Source organism: Pituophis catenifer, unplaced genomic scaffold, assembly GCF_029215685.1.
Source record: "Pituophis catenifer annectens isolate HBS135680 unplaced genomic scaffold, rPitCat1.0.hap2 SCAF_14, whole genome shotgun sequence".
In the NCBI taxonomy this organism is placed as follows: domain Eukaryota; kingdom Metazoa; phylum Chordata; class Lepidosauria; order Squamata; family Colubridae; genus Pituophis; species Pituophis catenifer.
The window spans coordinates 14,489,852-14,514,118 of NW_027256894.1; the positions used below are offsets into that span (position 1 = coordinate 14,489,852).

At 44.3% G+C, this 24,267-nt stretch overlaps 2 protein-coding genes across 2 annotated transcripts; one reads left to right on the forward strand and one right to left on the reverse strand.

Moving 5' to 3' along the window:
• Positions 1-7,682: 7,682 nt before the first annotated feature.
• Positions 7,683-11,551, reverse strand: MESD (mesoderm development LRP chaperone). Its single transcript, XM_070953406.1, has 3 exons — positions 11,331-11,551; positions 9,836-10,068; positions 7,683-8,580 (listed from the first exon to the last, which is right to left on the reverse strand). Exons 1-3 carry the CDS (start codon positions 11,490-11,492, stop codon positions 8,322-8,324), a joined length of 654 nt encoding a protein of 217 aa, XP_070809507.1. The 5' UTR covers positions 11,493-11,551; the 3' UTR covers positions 7,683-8,321.
• A 6,537-nt stretch (positions 11,552-18,088) lies between these two features.
• Positions 18,089-21,851, forward strand: TLNRD1 (talin rod domain containing 1). The gene is made up of 2 exons (XM_070953758.1): positions 18,089-18,855; positions 19,242-21,851. Exon 2 carries the CDS (start codon positions 19,686-19,688, stop codon positions 20,742-20,744), a length of 1,059 nt encoding a protein of 352 aa, XP_070809859.1. The 5' UTR covers positions 18,089-18,855; positions 19,242-19,685; the 3' UTR covers positions 20,745-21,851.
• The last annotated feature ends 2,416 nt before the right edge of the window (positions 21,852-24,267 follow it).

The following is a 24,267-nucleotide window of genomic DNA, read 5'->3' on the forward strand; positions in this document are numbered from 1 at the left end:
GGGAGCATCTCTCTTTTTCAAAACGCCTTCCAGAGAACAAGGGATGAGAGGAATGGTGGCTCTTCCAAGATGTAATATATTTTGTTGCTGTACATAAGAGAGAAGTTACTGTAAATATGCCTTCACCTTGAACAATCAACATTCCTTGACCAAATGAGTCCACTTTGGTTTGATCTGTTTCGATTAACTAACAAGATTCCCTGACCTGCCAGCAGGTTCAGGGCAACAGGTCTCATCTCGTCTCATTTCTATGAAGCCACCAGGCCACCTCGTGATTGATTCGTGGATCACTGTGGTCCTGAATTAATTGGACGTACGGAAGATGCTTCTTCTTCTTCTTCTCCAATTCAACCTTTCACTCGTCTTGAATGTTCAAATGCAGACTCAGGAAACGAATCCCGTTTTTACATGGTACTGCTGGCTATGTAAAATAAGGATGTGTAAGCTAAAGTCGATATGCACAGCTTAGCAAGGACTGCCAAATGTCAGGGCCCCTCAGCATTGCTAGGACATCATCGGGCGCTGCGAAGGGCGGACAAGAGAAGGGAGTTTTACAGACGGAGTTTCACGTCTCGTTCAAATACTAGAATAGCCTTAAGCTTCCTAATTATTACATTAAAGCTATTACGGAGATCGGTGGGAAATCTCACCCAACAAGACAATGAAGATTCAGTCTTAGGAAATCATAGTTTATGAAACAATTACTTACTCTGATGTTACAGGATATATTTGGCTAAAGAGGAACGCCTATCTTTTTTTCCCAGCTTGAAAGATGCTACTTCTTCCCTCGTACGCATATTTAATAATTGAAACTATATTGAGCTATAGGCAAAAACAGGGTTATATATACGTTCCCTGCCCTCGTTCCTGGATCAAAAAGTTTCAAATCTCAGCAGCCATCGAGTGGGAATATTGTACAATAACGATAGTCCTTAAGGGCGGTTTCAACCAAAAGTCTCCAGCCTCTGCCCTTCTGTACAGGTAGTTCTCGACTTACGACCACAATGGAGTCCAACATTTCTGTTACCAAGTGAGACATTTGTTAAGGGAATTTTGCCCCATTTTACCACCTTTCTTGACACAGTTGTTAAGTGAGTAACATGGTTGGTTAAGTCAATCTGACTTTGCTTGTCAGGTCATCGCAAAAGGTAATGACTCCAAGACACTGCAGCCATCATAAAGATGAACCAGTCGCCAAGCATCCAAATTTTGATCACATGATCACAGGGATGCTGCAACGGTCTAAGGTGTGAAAAATGGTCGTAAGTTACTTTTTTTGGTGCCGTTGTAACTTCGGTCATTAAATGAAGGTTTGTTAAGTCGAGGATTACTTGTAACTTAAGAGTGACATTTTTAAGGTTTCTGCTATCCAACTCACCATTTATGTTCTATGAATCCCGTGACTTTTCCGAAATTATATCCACAAGTTGTGGATATAGCAGCCTACATTTAACAGTCAGCTTTACATGATCTTTTGATTTTTTTTTGTGCGTATGTCAGTTCAAATCTTTTACCCGAAATAGCTGGTCCTTTTTCGGAACAAGTTGTATAGCGTTTTATATATTTTCTAAAAAACAAACAAACAAAAAACCTTGATGGGGGAATATTTATTTATTGCAAAGGCACTAAAAGGGTTATAACGGAAGAGAGCAAAGATGTTACAAGGGGGAGGAGGGGGGGGAGGTTGCCAAACAGTAAAACAAAAATAAAAATAAAATGGGAAACTCTCTCTTTGCAGTTGAAATATTTTTAATGGCCGCAGATGTGGCACCCTGTCTCTTGGCAGGATTTTTTTTTTTTTTTTTAGTACGATAAACCTCTTGTTTCCAAATGTTTTCAATTGCAACTTAACATTTTGTGGTTTGGAATACACAATTTATTGAAATAAAATTTCAGTGCAATTTGTCGATTTGTTTATCCCTCTTTGGAGACTTTATTATAATAATAACTTTATTGTTATTGTATGGGGATACACAGTATACCCATACAACGAAATTCACTTAACACTCAAAGACCAGGTCCAACACACATAACAATAACAAATACCAGGTCCAACACACATAACAAATATACTCCCACCCACCACAATTCCCCACCCCTAAACCACCCAAACATCCACACAACAGACCAAGTAATACTGTCCAACAGCTCACTGATGGTGGCCCTTTAGTTCATTGTCGAGTACAATTTTTTTTTTTAATCTGATTTATATGCCGCCCTTCTCCAGAGACTCGGGGCGGCTTACAATGCGTTAAGCAATAGCCTTCATATTTTGGTATATTTATAGAAAGTCAGCTTATTGCCCCCACAATCCGGGTCCTCATTTTACCTACCTTAGAAAGGATGGAAGGCCGAGTCAACCTTGAGCCTGGTGAGATTTGAACTTGCAGTAATTGCAGGCAGCTGATGTTAATAACAGTGCTTTAGTCTGCTGTGTCACCAGGGCTCCTATATAATTATATAATTATTATATAATTATAGTTCTGGGATAAAAACTATTCAAAAAATGTGCAGTCCGAGTTTGAATTGTTCTGTATCTTCTGCCAAAAGGCAACAGTCCAAAAAGATTGTAAGCAGGATGGGAAGTCTCTCTGAGTATTTTATGCTAAAATACTAAAACACCTTTCATCCCATTCTCTACTAGTAAAAAAATGTGTTTCCTTTTTGTGTTTGATTTATATATATGAAGCTTTAACAAGCTTTAAAAAAAAAAACAAAAAAACCTAACATGCCAGAGCAAAAGTATCAAGAGCATTTCTCACCATTTGGTAAAGGACTTGTTTAAAAAGCCATCCAGAAAATGAGCCGCATAAAAATTTAATAAAATAAACAAGTAAAAAATAATAAAAAGCTGCATTTGGGGACCTTCTTCCAAGCAGTTGGTGAAAATATGGAATACAACCCCAACCTTCACCCTGTGCTCTATGTAAACTGGAGTCCTATTCACTGTTTACTTAGATGTGACTCACTTCTACATTCCAAATCCCAAACAGTTTTAAAATTCCCTCTGGTATTTTAAAGCAATCTACATGAGCAAAATCTTCCCCAATCTTCCTGGTCTGTGCCTCTAATGGAAAAATATATATATATTATTTTGGAAAATAAAAACGGCTAAAAGGTTGCTGCTCTTATTTCCCAACAATGACGTTTCTGTAAATCCTTGTTGTGGCTGGATTTGCACAACAGGCATTGCTAGAATATGGTACCATCCTGGTTTGTACGTCACCGTCTTATGCAAGCCTAAACAACCGGGTTAACTCGGTGAACTTGATTTAGTCAACCTGTAGGCAGAGAAGCTGGGTCAAGGCAAGCTAATACAGCGATCTTCTACTTATCTTATGCTTGCTCTCCCTCTAGTGGAGTTCTTCAGTCTAAACTGGCAAACAACATTTCTGAGCCGTCTCAAAGATGCTTTTTTTCTTCAAAAGGCAACTGGACTGTTTTTTGCCTTAAGGAAGAAGAAAAAAAAACAAAACATTTCGCTTCTCATCCGAGAAGCTTCATCAGTTCTGACTGGGGGGGCAGGGGCGGTGAAGGATAAAATGAGTATACATAAAACAGGTTAATAACTCTTAATAGTGACCAAATGATTTTTGACCCTGGGAGCTGTTTGTTAATACTATCCAGGGGTGAAATCCAGCAGGTTCTGACGAACCGGTAGCAGAAATTTTGAGCAGTTCAGAGAACCGGTAGCAGAAAATACCAGTTGTGGCTGGCCCCCGAGTGGGGTGGGAATGGGGATTTTGCAATATCCTTCCCCTGGAGTGGGGTGGGAATGGAGATTTTGCAGTATCCTTCCCCTTCCCTGCCCACCAAACCACACCCACAGAACCGGTGGTACAAAAATTTGAATTTCACTAGTGGTACTACCTGTAAAAAAAAAAAAGGCTGATGCTCTTATTATGCATTTCATAATATAGAAGTTAAAGTGTACAGGTAGTCTTGGTTTTAACAACTGCCTTGTTTAGTCACCCTTCCTACTGTTTCAACGGTGATGAAAAAGTATCGTATTTTTCAGACAATTTTTTGCACCGGAGTATAAAATGCACCAAGATTTCGAAGAGGAAAACAAGAAAAAATAATTTTTTGGCCTTTGCGCGTCTGGTTTTTGCCCTCCACAGCCCCCAGGGGCACTCTGCTGGCCTCCCAAACCCTCTGTGTATCCAACAGTGTGTTTTTGCAAAAAAACAGACCCATTTTTGGTGAAAATGGGACAGGCAGGGGGGTTTCGGGAGGCCAAAAATGGCCATATTCGGTCTATAAGACGCACCGACATTTCCACCCTTTTTAGGGTTGTGTGTGTGTGGACGTGCCTTATACTCCAAAAAGTACAGTAATTTACATTCCAGCTTCATTTTAAATTATATTTTATTCCAATCTCATTTTAAATTGTTTTTATCGGATTTTAGCAATAATCTGTGTTTGGAACTCTGCACTTGGATGCGGCCTATGGGCTAATCAATAAATTATGTACTCTGTTTCCCCGAAAATAAGACACCCCCTGATAATAAGCCCAATCGGGCTTTTGAGCGCATGCCCTAAGGTACCCCCTGAAAATAAGCCCTCCCTGAAAATATTTAAATGCATGCACAGCTGATCCCCATTTCCTCTGGTTTCCTCCATGCACCCCAAAATAATAAGACCCCCTGAAACTAAGTCCAAGCGCTTATTTCAGGATTCAAAAAAAATATAAGACAGGGTCTTATTTTTGGGGAAACACGGTATGTTATGTAACTTTATAACCAATCCTCAGATTTCCAACCTTCACAGGTCTATAAAGCCAGGAAGGAAGATCATAACCAGTCACAAGTGACCACTTCTTTTAACAATCAAGCTGCTCGTCCCAATTATGATTGCTAAACAATGACTACCTACATTTCCAATCTTGCCCCCTTGAAATATGTTGGTGCCTCTGTGCATCTCTCGCACCAACATAGGCTAAAGAACTGCAGGACAGGCAGAGAAATTGTCATTAAATGTTTGCACATCTAAATCTCTATCGAGATTCTCAATCATCCAGGTCAGGGGTCTGCAACCTTAAACACTCAGAGCCGTTTGGACCCATTTCCCACAGAAAAGAAAACACCGGGAGCCACAAAACCCTTCCCATCCCTGACTATTTCTTGAGCGGCCACAAAACTAGCACATGTAGTTGAATTAAACGTTCTGTTTTCTTCTAAAACTTTTCTTTTCTTGGATTTATCCATGGTTGGCCTACCGGGGGTTGAAAAGCTCAATATATCGCATGCCGGCAAGTGTCGCACATTGATAGTTGTAACACATTTTGAGTGACAGGGAGCCGCAGTAGAGGGGTGAAAGAGCCACATGCGGCTCCACAGCCGCAGGTTGCTGACCCGATCCAGGTTATGGTTGTCACAAAGGTGCTTTTTCCAAACGGCAAATGGACTTTTTTCTTTGAAAATGTTTCACTTCTCATCCAAGAAGCTTCTTCAATTAGAAGAAACATTTTCAAAAAAAAAAAGTCCATTTGCCATTTGGAAAAAGCACCTTGGAGACATTTGCACATCTCTTTCAAAAATTTGTTGGCAGTCTGCCACTTGAAAGCTCTTTATGTATTGGTTAATGTGTTGAAGCTGCTTTTTTGGCTACCTTAAGGTAAAGGTAAAGGTTCCCCTTGCACATACGTGCTAGTCGTTCCCGACTCTATAGGGGGCAGTGCTCATCTCCGTTTCAAAGCCGAAGAGCCAGCGCTGTCCGAAGAGGTCTCCGTGGTCATGTGGCCGGCAAGACTCAACGCCAAAGGCGCACGGAACGCTGTTAGTTTCCCACCAAAGGTGGTCCCTATTTTTCTACTTGCATTTTCTTTTACGTGCTTTCGAACTGCTAGGTTGGCAGAAGCTGGGACAAGTAACGGGAGCTCACCCCGTTACGCAGCACTAGGGATTCGAACCGCTGAACTGCCGACCTTTCGAATGACAAGCTCAGCGTCTTAGCCACCGCGCCCCTTTTTGGCTACCTTACATCACCCCATTTTTCCTTCTCTCGGTGACACTGGTTGACAAAAGTCTTGTACTGGAACTGAGGATTAGGAATCCCATTGCATAAATAATTCCAAAATAGCCAACAATAAATATATCTGCCATGCAAATAAGCCATCAGGCATGTTTCTAATCTTGCCTATGGCTACTCATTCTAGGTCTCCCCAAAAAAAAAAAAAAAAAAAAAAAAATACAAAGCCCAACTATTTTGCCTTTCTTTAAACAGCATCATTTCATCCACAGGAGAAATCTCTTAATCTGCTGCTGCAAAAATGCCCCTACTTGTCCTTGTCCTTGCAAGCTAGAATGAATGCCAGAAACACTCTTTCAAAACAAAATCAAGAAGGGGTGGGGGGGAATGGGAAAAAGGAGGAAGCATATAAATTCAACATCAAGGATGAACAGTAAATTATCACTCCAATCGCCCTTCCAAAGTTCAAAGCAACAAAGCTTTTACAGAACAATCTTCGCATGTAAAACGTCATGTAAAACAAGCCTAGCTTCTGGAAGAGATTTGCACATTTATTTATTTTTTTGTATTTTATTGAATTTATATACCGCCCTACTCCCGAAGGACTCAGGGCGGTGAACAGCCATAGAATAAAAACATATAAATACAAAATTTAAAATAAAATAAAATGAATTAAATAATTTGGCTGAACAAATTTAAAACCCCAATAATTTAAAACCAAATTTAAAATTTCCATTTAAAAAGGGGAAAGACTTAGGTCAGGCCGGCTTGATGAAATAAAAAAGTCTTAAGCGCGCGACGGAAGGTACGCAGATCTGGGATCCTCCGTATCTCCGGAGGGAGCTCGTCCCAGATAGTAGGTGCCCCCACAGAGAAGGCTCTCCCCCTGGGGGCTGCCATTGGACATTACATTAGCCAGACTTCAAAACAACCATATTTCCTTTATTATTCGGTGTACAGACAGCACCACCATGTGGATAGTGTAGGCCAGTGATGGCTAACCCTTTCCGGACCGACTGCCCAAAGCATGCATGCGTGCATGAACCACCAAAATGTAATGTGTGGGTCCCCTCTGCGCATGCGTGAGCATGCCTGCATGTGCCCTGCGCCCCCATGCGCACACAGCCCCACATGTGCCCCTCTCCACACACATGCACGCACATACACACCACGCATGCACGGCAGAGACCCGAAGACTGGCGGGAGGCACGCATGTATGCGTGGCGGAGCTGAACTGGGGCGACAGCTCGCGTGCCCACAGAGAGGGCATTGTGTGCCACCTCTGGCATGCGTGCCATAGGTTCGCCATCACGGGTCTAGGCTGACATCAGATACTACTGTAAGAGAAGGAAGGATGGATAAGGAATTCCAAACAGCAATCTCTTCTGAAAAAAATTGTAAGAAATTTATTGAAGTTTTGGAGGAAGCATTCATACAGACAGCAACTTTTCCTTAGTTATCCTTTTTTTTTTTTTTTTTAAAGGAAAAAAAAGCCCTGCCATGGCTGTTCCAAGTATGGCACTTTTTCCATAGCACTGAATATAAAACTGTTAACAGCAAATGAAATCCAATACAACGGCCACAAACTTGAACTGAACTTTTCCGGTTAACATTTTAGAAGAAATCAACGCAACCTGCAATATATCCATTCGCTTGGATACGTTTATCCACAGAAAAACCGTACTATATTCCCACACATCTTTTCCCCCCCCCCCCACAATCAATTGAACTGCATCTGTGAGCATTTCCTCACATTTTATACTACTTCAAGCAATGGAGAAGTATATCAATCGATTTAGTGTGGCGATTCTCTAGCCTTATTAGCTAATTAACAGAAAGTTTTATTTCCATTTCAGTGTGGAATACTGGATTATCAGTATTTAAAAGCAAATCAATTTAGAAACTGTCACTCTGGATCTGTTTTGGTGTGTTTCTGTGACAAGTCTCATGCTACGGATTTTAAAATGCAATGAAAGTGTATTGTTAATTTGGATTAATCAGAATATTGAAAAACAATCGACCGCCTTCTAAGTCTTGCTTTTCCTTCTCCCAATTCTTTTGAGTCATCTGAGAAACCACCTGTAAGAATCAACTCTACATATGGTGACCCTCTCAAACACCCTTCTCATCCCTGGACAAAGTCCATAATACTAAATTGATAGGGAGTTGAGACTTAATAGTTGATTGAATGTAAGCAGCCCACAGCCATTAACCACCAACTCTGCTGTTTCTAAACGAATACCTCTCATTAATAAGTAAACTGCTCCCTTAACCATTAACACTTTGAAACTTTGCAAAACGAACTCCGTTTTCTCTTTCTGAAATGTTCTAAACCTCGTTCAGTGCATTTATCAAAGATCTTCTTTTCCTCTGCTGACACGGTTGCTGTCCGTAACGGTTCCAGGCTTCATCTCTGGGACTTTTTTCTTGGAGGATTTTTCAGGTTTCACTTTGTTTTTTTCTTTTCCTCCGCCTCCTTTACCAGGGTAGACTTGACCTTCCAAAGTGACATCTTCACATCGCTCTTGGTTGACCAGGAAGTCTTTGATCTCCCACGCGTAGCTTCCATCACGCAGCATAAAAATGGCACGGTTTGAACCGACAATGAACCTGGATTTCGGAAGATATTCAGTTAGTCTTGGCTAAACTCCTACATTTCAGGAGGCAGAAATCCAGAAATATGGTTATATGCTACCCAGTTATTCTCTGAGAGATCAAGGTAAGGGTTCCCCTCTCACATATGTGCTAGTCGTTCCTGACTCTAGGGGGCGGTGCTCATCTCCGTTTCTAAGCCGAAGAGCCAGCGCTGTCCGAAGACGTCTCCATGGTCATGTGGCCGCCATGACTCAATGCCAAAGGCACACAGAACGCTGTTACCTTCCCACCAAAGGTGGTCCCTATTTTTCTACTTGCATTTTTTACGTGCTTTCGGACTGCTAGGTTGGCAGAAGCTGGGACAAGTAACGGGAGCTCACCCCATTATGCGGCACTAGGGATTCGAACCGCTGAACTGCCGTCCTTTTGACTGACAAGCTCAGTGTCTTAGCCACTGAGCCACCGTGGCCCTCTCTGAGAGATGAGTGGTCATAAATAGGATTAATAAATAAATCCAGAATCTGGATAGGTATTCAAGTATTAATTAGCACATCTGCATTTTAAAAAGTAAACAGTGCTCAAACTTGAATTTATTCTAGCATACCATACTTTTTAAGAGTTTTTTCACTGGTTTAAATGGAGCCTTATATACAAGTCTGGAATCAGACAGATCAGAAGCTATTTCAGTAAGATTGAGTGTGATGACATAAAAGCTACTACCACACACACACACATTTGTGGTGCTTCAAAGCAAAATACTAAACATCTGTATCAAACCTGTGAAGAAATAGTATTGTCTGAATAACCTAAAGCAGACCTATGGCAAAATTGGATTGGTGTTTAAGCTGCATTTACCTGGAAGGTGATTTTTCCCCCAAAAAATAAATAAATTACTTCTTAAAATATGAGGATCAGGTTAAATATATTTCAGGTAAAGTACAGGTAATCTTTGACTTACAGCCATAATGGAGTCTTGAATTTCTGTCATAAGTCAACGCACCCACGTGAGTAGGCCTGATTTTACAACTATTTTTGCAGCTGTCATTAAGCAAATCCATTTATTCTTAAGGGCATTTTTTTTTTGCCAGAAACTGTCAAAAAACATGATAAATCAACATTGCAACTAGCAGTAAAGGTGAGCAATGTTTCAAACAGGACATAGGGAATCACTGCTGTAACTAGGAGAATGCTAACTATTTAAAAAAAAAATCTCCAGTGAAAAGAAATCTAAGCGGGTATGGAAAAATCACACAACTCTAGTGGGTTTTACCTCTGTACATCGTAATTGGCATTGAAAAGGCTTCCTTGCCACAGGTTTGTAATTTCCTCCGTCTCCTTCTCAGTTGGCTCCCCTGACACCGTGACGAACATCATGAGTGTTTTCCCCTTTTTGGTCATTTTCAAGATGTTCTCAGGCTTCTTTGGATCAATCTTGGAGAAGTCGATGGGTGGAGATTGGCGCTTGTGCTCAGGAAGATCTCCTTCCTCTATATCATCATCCTCCTGTTTTCGAAACAAAACGGGAACCTTGAAAAGACTTTGAAAAGGAAGAGAAGCCCTTAACCATCTCCAAGGGATATATAAGCAGATCCCAGAAAAATAGAACCACTTAATTCATTCCTTTTGCATCCATTTGGTTTGCCCATTATGTCACTCTTGCAAAACTAACAAAACAATGGCCATCGTGAGGATTATATCGCACCATATTCCATCTTTTCCCAACTTCCCTTCAAATGTAGAGGTCCTCTTCTTCCTCCCCGTCCTCTTCTTCCTCCTCCCCCTCCCCTCTTCTTCCTAACCCTAACCCTCCCCTCTTCTTCCTCTTCTTCTTCCTCCCCCTTCTTCCTCTTCCTCTCCCTCTTCTTCCCCTTCCTCTTCCTCTCTCTCCCTCCTCTTCTTCCTCCTCCCCCCTTCCTCTTCTTCCTCCCCCTCTTCTTCCTCCTCCCCTCCCCTCCTCTTCCTCTCCCTCCTCTTCTTCTTCCTCCCCCTCCTTCCCTTCCTCCTCCTCCCTCTTCTTCTTCCTCCCCCTCCCCTTCCTCTTCTTCCTCTTCCCTCTTCGTCTTCCTCCCCCTCTTCTTCCTCCCCCTCTTCCCTCTTCTTCCTCCCCCTCCCCTTCCTCTTTTTCCTCCCCCTCTTCTTCTTCCTCCCCTCCTCCTCTTCCTCCCCCTCTTCCTCTCCCTCCTCTTCTTCCTCCTCCCCCTCCCCTCCTCTTCCTCCTCCCCTCCCCTCCTCTTCCTCTCCCTCCTCTTCTTCTTCCTCCCCCTTTCCCTTCCTCCTCCTCCCTCTTCTTCTTCCTCCCCCTCCCCTTCCTCTTCTTCCTCTTCGTCTTCCTCCCCCTCCTCTTCTTCCTCCCCCTCCTCTTCCCTCTTCTTCCTCCTCCTCCCCTTCCTCTTCTTCCTCCCCCTCTTCTTCTTCCTCCCCCTGCTTCCCTTCCTCCTCCTCCTTTTCTTCCTCCCCCTCCCCTTCCTCTTCTTCCTCTCCCTCTTCTTCCTCCACCTCCTTCCTCTTCTTCCTCCCCTCTTCTTCCTCTTCCCTCTTCTTCCTCCCCCTGCTTCCCTTCCTCCTCCTCCCTTTTTCTTCCTCCCCCTCCCCTTCCTCCTCTTCCTCTCCCTCTTCTTCCTCCTCTCCCTCCCCTCCTCTTCTTCCTCCTCCCCCTCCCCTTCCTCTTCCCTCTTCTTCCTCCCCCTCTTCTTCCTCCTCCTCCCCCTCCTCTTCCCTCTTATTTTCTTCCTCCTCCTCCTCCTCCTTCCTCTTCGCCTATATACCTCCCATTGCTCCAACAGCCGAGCCATGTCGGCATCGTTGTAATCCCGAATGTCTTTCTTCTTCTTCCCCGGCTTGTCGGAGCTCTTCTTCGGCTCCTCCGCAGCCACCAAGCAGGCGCAGAGCACCACCGCCACGAACAGCCACCGACAGGCCGCAGCCATCTTCTCCCACCCACCTCGCAAAGGGAGCAGGGAAACCAAGGATTCGCCCGCCCGCCTAGCCCGGAGACCTCTGCGCAGGCGCACCAGAGGCCCGAAAGGAGGAAAAAAATCGCGAGGCGCCGGGCGCGGGAAGCGCTTTTTAAACCGAGGAGCTTTTACAAGTGAGGCAGAAGGAAAGGGGGGAGGCGGACTGTACTACTTTGGATTCTAAGGGGGGGGGGTTTATTGTAAACACGCTTATTTGATTCCTCTGGTTTTCTTCTCTCCTAAAAAAAAAAAAAAAAAAGCAAGCAGAAATTACACGTTTTCATTACACGCTGAGATCATCCTAGACAAGCGTCCCAAATCCAAATCTTGTATAAACTTCCTTGGGAGAAAGCTCCTGAGCCTGGCTGCATGCATGCATGCAAGTGGTTTACTTCTGAATCCACGTGCTTGGAACGGAGCGGCCAAACAAGTGGTGAATCTGCTATTTAAAAATAAACACTGGCCATTGCAAAGGTTTCTTTTCTTTTATTGGGCTTTGTATTGATTGACTTCCAAGTAGTTTGCAACTTACTTACTTTCTTACTTTATTTATTATTTGTCAATAAGTACAAGGTAACAAGTAACAGTATAAACTTAGACATGGATACATGGGGAAAAAAATTGGCAGACACAAAAAAAGGATATAAATAGGCAAAACACAGCCATAACACATAGAATGATTACATATGATTGGGAACAGTAGGACAGGGACGGTAGGGACGCTGGTGTGCTTATGCACGTCTCTAGGAAGTTAGCACCCACCCCTTTCCTGGAAGAGTGAAATATTTTAGGAAATATGAAAAAGGCAGAATATTATATTTCCCTGGGATAAGCATGTTTTGAAGCAGCTCCCATCTTCCTGCCCCCCCACCCTTTGTCAATGGGCCATTAAGGCCTGTGCCAATCTATTCTACATAACAAAGATCTACCTCCTTCAGGCAGAGCCATAGTAGGAATTGCCAAAGATCCAACAAAGATAGGATTAGCCCTCTACACAATAGCAGCAGAAACTCACCACATGTGACCTGGGAAGCACATGTGACCATCAGCCAGCAAAGCTAGCTAAGACCCCCAACCCCCTGGGAGCCTGACAACCAATCAGGATACTCTTTCGGGGCCCCAGGAAATGCAAAGCCAGAGAGAGTATAAAAACCCAAGAACTCCCTGTATCTGCCCCTTTTTCTGTTCAGGAACTCAAGCCATGTGATCCTGTCCACCATTAAACCATCTTTCCAAGCAGTCTCCATGTTTCCAGTGTCTTTTTTCCCCACTTGGAGCAGGATGTTTCTTCCAACATCTCCTAATAGAATACATAATGTAATGTATCCTTTTCTGGATGGAAAACCCTAGAGCAGGAGTCAGCAACCTGCGGCTCTGGAGCCGCATGTGGCTCTTTCACCCCTCTGCTGCGGCTCTCTGTCACTCAAAATATGCATCACAACCGCCAATGTGCGATACCCGCCGGCACACGATTTGTTGAGCTTTTCAACCCCCAGTAGGCCAAGCATGGATAAATCCAAGAAAAGAAAAGTTTCAGAAGAAAACAGAACGTTTAATTCAACTACATATGCTAGTTTTGTGTCCGCTCAAGAAATAGTCAGGCACAGGAAGGGTTTTTGTGGCTCCCGGTGTTTTCTTTTCTGTGGGAAACGGATCCAAATGGCTCTTTGAGAGTGTATGGTTGCAGAGCTCTGCCCTAGAGAATCACTATCACCTACAGGTATTTCTGCATTTACAACAGTTGGTTTAATGACTGTTCAAAGTTATAATAGCACTGAAAAAACTGACCTATTGCCATTGTTCACAGTGGCGACTGCTCCATCCCCATGGGCATTTGATCAAACTTCGGACACTTGGCAGCTGGCCTGTATTTATGATATTTGCAGTGTCCCAGGGTCACATGATCCCTTTTTGCGACCTTCTGACCAGCAAAATCAATGGGGAAGCCGGATCCACTTAATAACAGCGTTACTAACTTAACAACCACAGTGATTCACTTAACAACGGTGGCAAGAAAGGTCATAAAATGGGGCGAAACTTACTTAACAAATTTCTCACTTCGCGTTGAAAGTTTTGGGCTCAGTTGTGTGGTCGTAAGTGAAGGACTGACTTACCTGTTACCTGTATAACAGAACCTGGTTAAGATTGATGGCGCTGCAATTTGTTGGTTGGCAAAATGCATAAATAATTTATATTTTTTTATAGAGAAATAAAATATTTATTTTAAATATTTAAAATATCTATATAAAGTATGTATTTATTTTCATGACCTTTTAATGATAAATACCAGGCCATGTTTTTAGATGACTTGGCTGGTCTTAGGATACTTTTTAAAAGGATGTTTAGCCCCTGGGTTAGCTATCAGAGTTAAGTGTGGTTGTGTGGTTTGGTTTTGTTTTTTAAACGGGGAACAGGAATTGGAGACTCCCTTTCAGGCCTGTTTTCGTTCACATCAAAGGAGTTCACAACATTCGCGCAGAAATTAAGTTGGCTCCCACCCTTCCTGACTTGCATTGTGTATAACCCAAAGTCGTAGATCGCCCAGCTGTGGCAGTAGCACCCAGCCTATATTTCCTGAAATGTATGGAAATATTTTCACAGAAGCCTCAGAAATGTAACAATTACCTTCGGCAAACTCATAAAGCAGTTGTCACTTTTACTAACCTTAAAGCTCTTTTGATCACTGTATTCACGTGTGCAAACGGGAAGTTTCTGACCAACCTTTCATTCATTTGCAGAATTGATATCTTGACTTCTCTTCTGCAGGAAGATCCCTTTAGCCCTGGAGAATGTACACAGGTAGGTCATAACTAGTGCGAGTTTGATCCATGAGATATTTAGTCTGAATCAAACATTGCTATCAGGATGCAATTTTAATGCAAGCCAAAATCCAGCATGAGGCTAATGCATTGGGTTTTTTTTTTTTTTTGGTTTTTTTTAATTTGATTTATATGCCGCCCTTCTCCGGAGACTCAGGGCGGCTTACAATGCATTAAGCAATAGCCTTCATTCTTTTGTATATTTATACAAAGTCAGCTTATTGCCCCCACAAACTGGGTCCTCATTTCACCTACCTTAGAAAGAATGGAAGGCTGAGTCAACCTTGAGCCTTGGAAAGATTCGAACCAGCAGAAATTGCAGGCAGCTGTGTTAATAACAGGGTGCACTAAACCCCTGTACTATCAAGGCTCTTGGACACTAATCAGCATGTGATACAATACGATGATAAATATGGTGATAATTTTTTTTAAAAAGTGTGCAAAATGAAGAAAAGGTAGGGTCCATCATTCAGGGAAAGCTCAAAAAAAAAAGAAAAGAAAAGTAAAGGCTCATTTTGAAGAAGTACAGCAGAATACAGGATAAAGTTTGTATATGAATGTATCTTCCATTTGTATTAGTTAAGTATTTATGAGATCTGTCTTATCTAGAAAACCGGTATTTAGATTTTGTCTTTATTTCTTTTCTTTCTAGAACTACTCTAGAAACTAATCTGCTCTGTAGCTTTGTTAAAAATGAATTTAAGATGTAGGTATGTTCTTTTAACATTTTACCGTTATATTATTATATTTATAAAAACTATGTTTAAACTTTTTTGTGGCCCGTTTTTGTCAGGCTGTACAACCAGCTCCCCTATTTTCCCAAGAAATCTCACTCTGAATAGTGCAAATTCAAATAACGTGCATTTCATGGGGTTCGTTATCAGCCCTGAGACCTACCTGTATCTACAAACATGTGGGTAGATTTCTGAAGCCCCCAAAGTCAGAGAATCTCTCAGGGTTTGTAGGCAAAACCTAATCATTTTGGTTTGGTGTACAATTCTGATCAGATTTTTAAGAGGAAAAAATAATGAGCTTTCTATAATCTGGGGTGGGTGGATATAGGTACCATAAACCATAATGTGGTTCATTTTGTATGTGGGTGAACCTAACCATCTTGGTTTGCAAACTATGTGGCTCAGGGTACCACATAAGGTACCCAGGGTACCAATTCACAAACAGAACAGAACAGAACAGAACAGAACAGAATAGAATAGAAAATATGGAAGGGAAGGGAAGGGAAGGGAAGGGAAGGGAAGGGAAGGGAAGGGAAGGGAATGGAGTAGAATAGAATAGAATAGAATAGAATAGAATAGAATAGAATAGAATAGAATAGAATAGAATAGAATAGAATAGAAAATATGGAATGGAAAGGAATAGAATAGATGGAATAGAATAGAATAGAATAGAATAGAATAGAATAGAATAGAATAGAATAGAATAGAATAGAATAGAATAGAATAGAATAGAATAGAATAGAATAGAACATATGGAATGGAATGGAATGGAATGGAATGGAATGGAATGGAATAGAATAGAATAGAATAGAATAGAATAAGAATAGAATAGAATAGAATAGAATAGAATAGAATAGAATAGAATAGAATAGGAATTTTTTAGTGTGATTGGACACAAGGAATTTGTCTTTGGTGCATATGCTTTCAGTGTACATAAAAGAAAAGATACATTCATCAAGAATCATGAGGTACAACACTTAATGATAGTCATAGGGTACAAATAAGCAATCAGGAAACAATATCAATATAAATTGTAAGGATACAAGCAACAAAATTAATCATACAGTCATAAGTGGAAGGAGATGGGTGGTAGGAACAATGAGATTAATAGTAGTGCAGATTTAGTAAATAGTTTGACAGTGTTGAGGGAATTATTTGTTTAGTAGAGTGATGGCGTTCGGGGAAAAAAATAGATTAGTTTATTTAAGAAACAAAGATCATTCCTGGCTTGTACAAATGTAGGAACCAGAAAAGCGATGGACTTCTTTCCAACCAGACAAGTTCGATCATCTGTTAGGGATGCTTTGATTTTGATTCATGAAGATGAACAGGGTTGAATTCAACGGCTTAAGTGGCCCCTTCAAACTCTACAATGTTACATTTACACAACTTGCTAGCGCTTGAAGCAAACACCCAGCAAACATAAATAGCAGGTTGGCACAAGCTAAATCAAAAGCAATGCCCACCGTGGCTTGCCGAGACTGTGCCAATCTAGATTATGAGGAAGGACGAGAGAGCAAGATTGTCACAACGGTGGCTTGTGTTTCCCAGCAGTTTACTGGCTTAACACAACTTCCTGGGTTTTTGCATGCACAAAACAATCCACAAGCGAAGCCTTATATTGCAGGCAGAATTTGCTCCATACATTGTGAACCAAAAACAAACTACACAGCCACACACATTTTATCTTAGGTGTTGCTTGAATCCGGCCAATCGGTTCTCAGAAATGCTTTTCCGAAACCAGCTGCAGGATGAAAACCAGCCTTCGACCTCTCAGGGACCTTGATGTGGTCACGAGGTGTTAAAACGGTGCTTGTTTTGGTTTCTCGTTTTATGACCTATTGTTTTAACGGTCTTATGCACACTTTTCCTCCCCCCTTTTCTTTTAAACATCGGGAACGCGTCCAATAATGAAAGACAGGCAGGTCCCTCTCTCTCTTTCTCTCTCCCTTTTTTTAAAAAATTATATTTAAATGGTGCTGTTTTCTAATTGGCCAGCGGGAACCAAACCGCGACCCAATCAGCTTGCAAGACCAATGGGCTGACCTCATTAGTTTGCATTGTTATTATTTCTTCCTCCTTTCGATCCCCCTCCCCTTATTTTTCTAGTTTGAAGAAGGGAAAGGGGCAAAAAAAAAAAAGGAAAACAAAATCAAAACAAAACAGCTGGCTTCGGGGAAAACTCCGTGGGCATTAAGAGACAGGCATCATCAAATGTGGCCAAGCCTCTCAGTAGATGGTCAAGATTTGCACAGTTGATAGAGATGGGGAGTATTATTACTAATAATAATTTATGGCCTCGATTTTTTTTTTTTTTTTGCTTTAATTTATATGCCGTCCTTCTCCGGAGACTCAGGGCGGCTTACAATGCGTTAAGCAATAGCCTTCATACTTTTGTATATTTATACAAAGTCATCTTATTGCCCCCACAAACCGGGTCCTCATTTTACCTATCTTTGAAAGGATGGAAGGCTGAGTCAACCTTGAGCCTTGGAGAGATTCGAACTTGCAGTAATTGCAAGCATCAGACGTTAATAACAGTGCCCCCCCTTCCTTCTCCTGGGAGGGATGGAGAGAGGGGGGGGGAACTCCCAGCCACGTGCATTATCCTACTTTTAAAGTCCTCTTAAGAGAGAACTCCCATTTTAAAGATAACTGCGGAGGGTGGGGGTTGGATTAACCTTCCGTTCAGGTTAATGCAGTCATAACTTTTCTTTCTTTTTTTTTTTAAAAAGGGAAGGACTTCGCCCTGAATGAATGCACAATTTAGAGCAGGCTGGACAGGCGCCCGAAGAGGAATGTGTGTCAAGGGCGGTAGCAGCCGCCCAAAGAGAAAAACCCAAAGCCGAAGCTTTTTTTGCGCAGACCCGAACCCAACCCGGGGAGCGCAAGCAAGCAACCAACGCGAAGCTTGGCGAACCGGCGGCGCCGCCGCTGCTGCTACTACCGCCGCCCCGCCTTTTCCTCTCCTTTCTTCCACCGGGGAGGAGTTTTCCGTAAGCAGCGGGCGTGGGCATTTAAAAGGAAGGGCGGCGACAAGCCGCACAAAAGATTGCTATAGGCTTAAGGCGAGGTTGCAGCGGAGGCAACGGGAGGGAAAAGGGCGGCGGGGAAGGAAGGAGGGAGGGAGCCAGGCAGGCAGGCAGGCAAGCAAGCAAGCAAGCAGGCGCGTCGGCTAGGGCGCACGGCCGCCCGCCCTTCCCAGCCCTGCAGCAGCCAAGCCATCCCCGCCGGGCGGTGGGAGCCACCGCAGAGGCGGGCTCCGCTTAGCAGGCATCCCTCCCCCACTTTTTAAAAGAAAGTTGGGAAGTCCGGAGACCCCCCTTTCCCTCCCCTCCCTCCCCAACCCCGCTGATAGGAAGCCTTGCTTTCCGGCCTCGGGAGTCTCTCCACCCTTCTTGGAAGTCGGGGCGTCCTCCCAAAGGGGTGGGGGTGGGGGGAGAGAAGGCAAGCTAAGCCATGGCCGGAGGAAGGGAGCGAAGCCGGCGTGGATCCCGTCTCCAGGGTCTCCCCGGGCAACCCTCCACCTGACCGGAGCCCCCCGAAGTTCTCCGCCCGCCAAACGGATGCGCCAACGCCTTGGAGATGCGTCTTCCCGGAAACGAGGGAGCCAAGTGGGTGGCGTGATCGGGGCAAAAAAAGGAGAAAAACGGCCCGGAGGATTCCGGCTCGGCGAAGGAAGGAAGGAAGGAAGGAAGGTGGCCGCCGAGCCAGAGCCGCTGCCTCGCTCGCTTGCTGCGCCGCGTCTTCCCCCGGACGCCCGTGTCCTCCTTTGCTCCGGAGGTGAGCGCGTAAAAACGCTTCTTGGCGAGCCCAGCCGGCCCTCCCTTCCCTTCCCTTCCCTCGCTCTCCGCCCGCCGCCGCCGCCGCTGCTGGGCTGCTCAAGCTGAGCCGGGCCACACCCTCGCCTGCTCTTCCTGATAGCGGGGAGAGGAAGACCGGTGCCCTCCCGCCTTCCGCGCCCCGGGGGCGGCAGAGCGAACGGGCGGCGCGCCGGGTTTGCGCTTTTGACTGCCCGCGGAGCCACCAACTCAGCTTCCCTTGGGGGAAAAAAAAAAGGCGTGAAGTCTATCGGGGGTTGGGGGGGGGGTCGCTGGGGGAGATCCGGTTGAATGAAGCCAGCCAGCCAGCCAGCCGGGAAGTTTTAACGTTGCTCTTTGTATTGGCAGGTCTGGGTCGCGGCGGCGGCTGCTGCTGGATTCTCCCTCGGGAAGAAAAGTCAGCCGGAGCCGCGAAGATGCCCTTAAAGACCCGAGGCTTTGAGGGTCCCATGAGCCAGTGGCGGCCACCGCAGCGTTTTTCATCCCCAGGCTGGATGTTGTGACCGGTGTCTGGAGTTGGCAGCCCCCTCGGAAAGGTGGAAGGGACCCCCCTGGTGGCTTCTGCCCTGCTTGATTCCCCACCACATGGTGGTGGGTCCTGCCAGCCCGTTTTCTTTTTTCCCCTCCCGGTGCTCCGAGACTCTGGTTTATTTGTGCAGATTAATGGAATGATGGTGCGGAAAGGGCAGAGCGATCCTGCCGGGCTCAGCGGGGACTCCTCGGGAGGCAGCTGGAAGCGGAGTGGTGGCAGCAGTGGGGTCCCCAGAGGCATGCGTGTGCCCCTCCGGCACCATGGCTAGCGGCGGCTCTGGCAAGTCCACTACTGAGACATCCACCCCCAGCGGCAGCTCTTTGCCAAGGAAGAAGCTTGTGGCCACCTGTGACCTCTGCAAAATCAAGATGCAGCTGGTAGCGGATCTGCTCCTCCTAACCAGCGAGAGCCGGCCTGTCCATACGGAAAGCTTGTCCGTCTTTGGAGAATCCTTTGAAAAGTGCAGGGACACCATCATCGCCAGGACCAAAGGCCTCTCCATTCTGACCCATGACGTCCAGAGCCAACTCAACATGGGCCGTTTCACCGAGGTGGGGGACATCCTGGGGGAGATGGGGGACTTGGTAGTCTCTTTGACAGAGTGCTCGGCCCACGCTGCTTACCTGGCGGCGGTGGAGACGCCAGGGGCTCAGCCGGCTTTACCCGGCTTGGTGGATCGCTACAAGGTGACCCGATGTAAACACGAGGTGGAACACGGCTGTGGGATCTTGAAGACCACCCCTCTGTTTGACCTAAGCCCTCAGCTCCTTTTGGAGGTCTCTCAGAACATGTCCAAGAACTTGAAGTTCCTGACCGACGCCTGCGTCCTGGCCAGCGAGAAGTCCAAGGATAGGTTTGCCAAGGAGCAGTTCAAGCTTAGCGTCAAATGTATGAGCACCAGCGCTTCGGCTCTCCTGGCCTGCGTCCGGGAGGTCAAGACGTCCCCCAGCGAGCTGACACGCAACCGGTGCGTCTTGTTTAGTGGACCTTTGGTGCAGTCTGTGTGTGCGTTGGTGGGCTTTGCCACAGAGCCTCAGTTTTTGGGCAGAGCGGCCACCATCAACCCAGAGGGGAAAGCTGTGCAGACGGCCATTTTGGGCGGTGCGATGAGTGTCGTCTCGGCTTGCGTGCTCCTTACTCAATGCCTCAGGGATATAGCCCAACACAACGACAGTAGCACCAAGATGACTGAATACAGGGAAAGGTTGAGGAACTCGGCGTGCGCGGTCTCCGATGGCTGCAACCTGTTATCTCAGGCCCTAAGGGAACGCTCGTCACCCCGGACTTTACCGCCAGCAAATGCAAATTCTGTGAATTAATCGATTCATTTTTAGATTGCATGGCCGCCTCTTAACATAAAGATATGACATCCCTTTCCTGCCCCAGATTTTCTTTTCGTATACCAAAGAGTTTGTGTAGCGCAGTCCTTTCATTCTTCTTCTTTATTGCTAAAATAACAGTGTGAGGAGGCTGTGAAACCATGCTTTTTTAGCTTACATGTCATAATCGGCATGGATGTTTTTACCTGGGGACGGGAACAGGATGCACATATTCCCCCCCTCCCCCCCAAATCTTTAAATCATCCGAGCAGCCTTATATTTAAGCATGGAACTGTAAGCAGCTTGCAGTGGGGTAAAACAGGCAGGTAGGTAGAATTCCATTCAGGCAAAAGGGAGCAAAGGAAACCTGCAGTCTGCGCTTCCTTCTTGCTTGGCCCAAAATCAAGGTCAGTTCTTGGAGGACAAGGCTCCCCCTCTTCGGTAGGCCTTGTGCAAAATGATTTAAATTCCCTGTTCTTCTATTGCTGGCTGCCAGCAGGCTCCTAGGACCTTGCCCAGGCTAGTAACTCTGGAATGATTCCTAAGGCTTTGCATCCAAGCTGATTCTGCTTCATTGCTTCCTTCTTTTGTTGTAGCCTGTGGTCAATCAGGGGTTACAGTAATCCTAGGAATGGCTTACTGACGGGGGTCCAAGCTTTAATCGTGCTGGATGCGATTTTTAAAATGTTAGGAGATGGGGTTTTGTGGGAGGAGGGGTGGTTCTACCAAAATCTCCTAGGTGTTTAGTTGAGCAGGAAGAAGAAAAAGGAGAGAGAGAAAGAGAGAGAAAATAAAAAGTTACCTCAGTTTTCATACACTCTGGAAGAAAGAAAAAACTTTTAAGAATGGGTGTAGCTACGATTTTTGTTTTGTTTTGTATGGCTACTTTTGAATGGAGTGATGGGTTAGAAGTGCATTTGCCAGGGAAAGCTGGGTGTCATTTTCCAATGGGGGAGCTACTGTGAGTATGTTCAAATAGGGATTGGGGTAAATTACACTATAACAAATGAGTGATTTTGATTTTTAATTATTTTTTTCAGTGTTTTTTTTTTTTTAATCTTGCATGTACTGGAGTATTTATTTCATCTATTAAAATGTTGTTTCTCAGCCTTTTGTGAATCTCTCGACGCTTAAAAGAATACCCTCTGTTGTGTAAATGTGTCTTCTTCCCGCAAAAGTGGATGATTCGGGAAGGAGGTTTAATTTACTATGAGCTTCTGTAGGTTTGAATTCTCTTGACTTTTTATTTATTTATTTATTTATTTATTTGATTTATTTGATTTATATGCCGCCCTTCTCCGGAGACTCAGGGCGGCTTACAATGCATTAAGCGATAGCCTTCATACTTTTGTATATACCTGCTTAGTAGGGCTTTGGCCCCCCCTCCCCAAGCAGTGTTCTTTTTTATACAAAGTCAGCTTATTGCCCCCACAATCCGGGTCCTCATTTTACCTACCTCGGAAGGATGGAAGGCTGAGTCAACCTTGAGCCTGGTGAGATTTGAACTCGTAGTAATTGCAGGCAGCTGGTGCTACTTAATAGCACTTTAGTCTGCTGTGCCACCAAGGCTCTTTTAAAATGACACGTCCTTTTGCTTTCCCCTCTCCTTCGCTTGCCTTTACCTGCATTCGACTTTGCCAAAGTTGGAGTTTGAGAAGTTGAATGGTTATGTTTGTTTCCAGAATATTCCCAAATGAGCTGTACTGTATCTGATCCAAATGTTTCAAAAATGAATCCACTAGGACCTTAAGATATATTTATTTGGAAACAAGCCACTTTGTTTTCACTTCGGAGCTTCTCATTGTTAACATGTTGGAGTTTCTCTGTCTTAAAATACAGATTTCTAGATGTGGAGATTTTGGGAAGTAAGCCCTGCTCTATGAAGTTTGCTTTGGAATAGACAAATTGTGTGCCAAGCCTACAATCCTAGGGTGTGTAGTCTACAGGTCAAGACAGTGGTGAAATCTAAAATTTGTTACTACCGGTTCTGTGGGCGTGGCTTGGTAGGGGTAATGTGATTGGGTGGGCGTGGCCAATTATTTTTTTTTTTACTTTTAAAACCATTTTTTCTACAACCTCTTTGGCGAAGAGGTTGTAAAAAAATGCTTTCAAAAGGCACGGCGAAAAGCACAGAGATCTGGTATCCTACGTATCTCCGGGGGCAGGTCGTTCCAGAGGGCAGGAGCTGCCACAGAGAAGGCCCTCCCCCTGGGGGTCGCCAGCCGACATTGTCTGGCCAACGGCACCCTGAGGAAGTCCCTCTCTGTGGGAGCGTACTGGCCGGTGGGAGGCTATCGGTGGCAGAAGGCAGTCCCGTAAGTACCCAGGCCCTAAGCCATGGAGCGCTTTAAAGGTGGTATGATGTTAATAAAGGGAAATTTGTAATAGTAATGTTCTGTTCAGGGATGCAGCTTACCTTAGCAAAACGTCAAGGCGTTAAGAGTGCTAAGATGGGAAAGGATTTGTGTTACCTTGATGTCCTCAGAGGTAGCGCAGGCAATATGTCATGAATAATAATGAACCATACCTGCCTGAGCCTTTCTCGACCAGAGAATGCTCCCATCCTTTCAAAAGAGCCTTGGTAGTACAGTGGTCTAAGGCACCCTGTTATTAAGCTGGTTATTAAGACCAGCTGCCTGCAATTACTGCAGGTTCGAATCTCACCAGGCTCAAGGTTGACTCAGCCTTCCATCCTTTCTAAGGTAGGTAAATTGAGGACCCAGTTGTGGGGGCAATAAGCTGACTTTGTATAAATATACAAAAGGATGAAGGCTATTGCTTAGCACATTGTAAGCCGCCCGAGTCTCCGGAGAAGGGCGGCATATAAATCAATTTTTTTTAAAAAAAAGTGATAATCTGGAGCATATGGAGTGACTTCCTCTGTTCAAGAAATGCATCTTGTTGTCTTTAAAGGGTGGATATCAGAATTCGTCATGCTTTCGCAAAGCCCACAAACACCTTTGATATCTGTTGTAGTGGAAGATGCCTTGCTGTTCGCCAGCATGTTTTTCCTGAAAAAAAAGACCCCTTTGCAATCAAGAGCAAAAGAATTCTCATTTGCAAAGGAAGAGTTCCTTTCTTGGCATCTTTAATAAAAGGACAACCAGTAGATCCACTCATGAGATGACCAAGTTCTTTCACATTTTTTTTACAATTTGTTCTAATAAATTTATTAGACTTGCTTCACTTATAAGTGGCCAACAAACAAAATATGCAAGTAGACGATAAAGGATACCATGAATTGGCTTCTAGTAATTTGAAATAAACTTTTATTAGACTTAAGACATTAAAAAAAATACTAAATAAGACAGTGCTTATTGATGTCATTTCTGGCTAGAAAGTTTTGCAACCCAGCCATGCCCCCTTGTCTGCAAGAATCTCAGACTGTACAGTGGTCCCTAGGTTTATCTGAAGTCACATTTACGTCTGAATTAGACATAAAATTGTGCCATGAAATGAGCCACAACCATTGTAGCAGTGGTGGGATTCAAATAATTTAACGACCGGTTCTCTACCCTAATGA

Coding starts and splice junctions, on each gene's coding strand:
- MESD (XM_070953406.1), bottom strand. CDS start 11,492: ATGGCTGCGGCCTGTCGGTGGCTGTTCGTGGCGGTGGTGCTCTGCGCC. Junction 10,069..11,330: donor GGCTGTTGGAGCAATGGGAG/GTATATAGGCGA, acceptor TTTCGAAAACAG/GAGGATGATGATATAGAGGA. Junction 8,581..9,835: donor GCCAATTACGATGTACAGAG/GTAAAACCCACT, acceptor TCCGAAATCCAG/GTTCATTGTCGGTTCAAACC.
- TLNRD1 (XM_070953758.1), top strand. CDS start 19,686: ATGGCTAGCGGCGGCTCTGGCAAGTCCACTACTGAGACATCCACCCCC.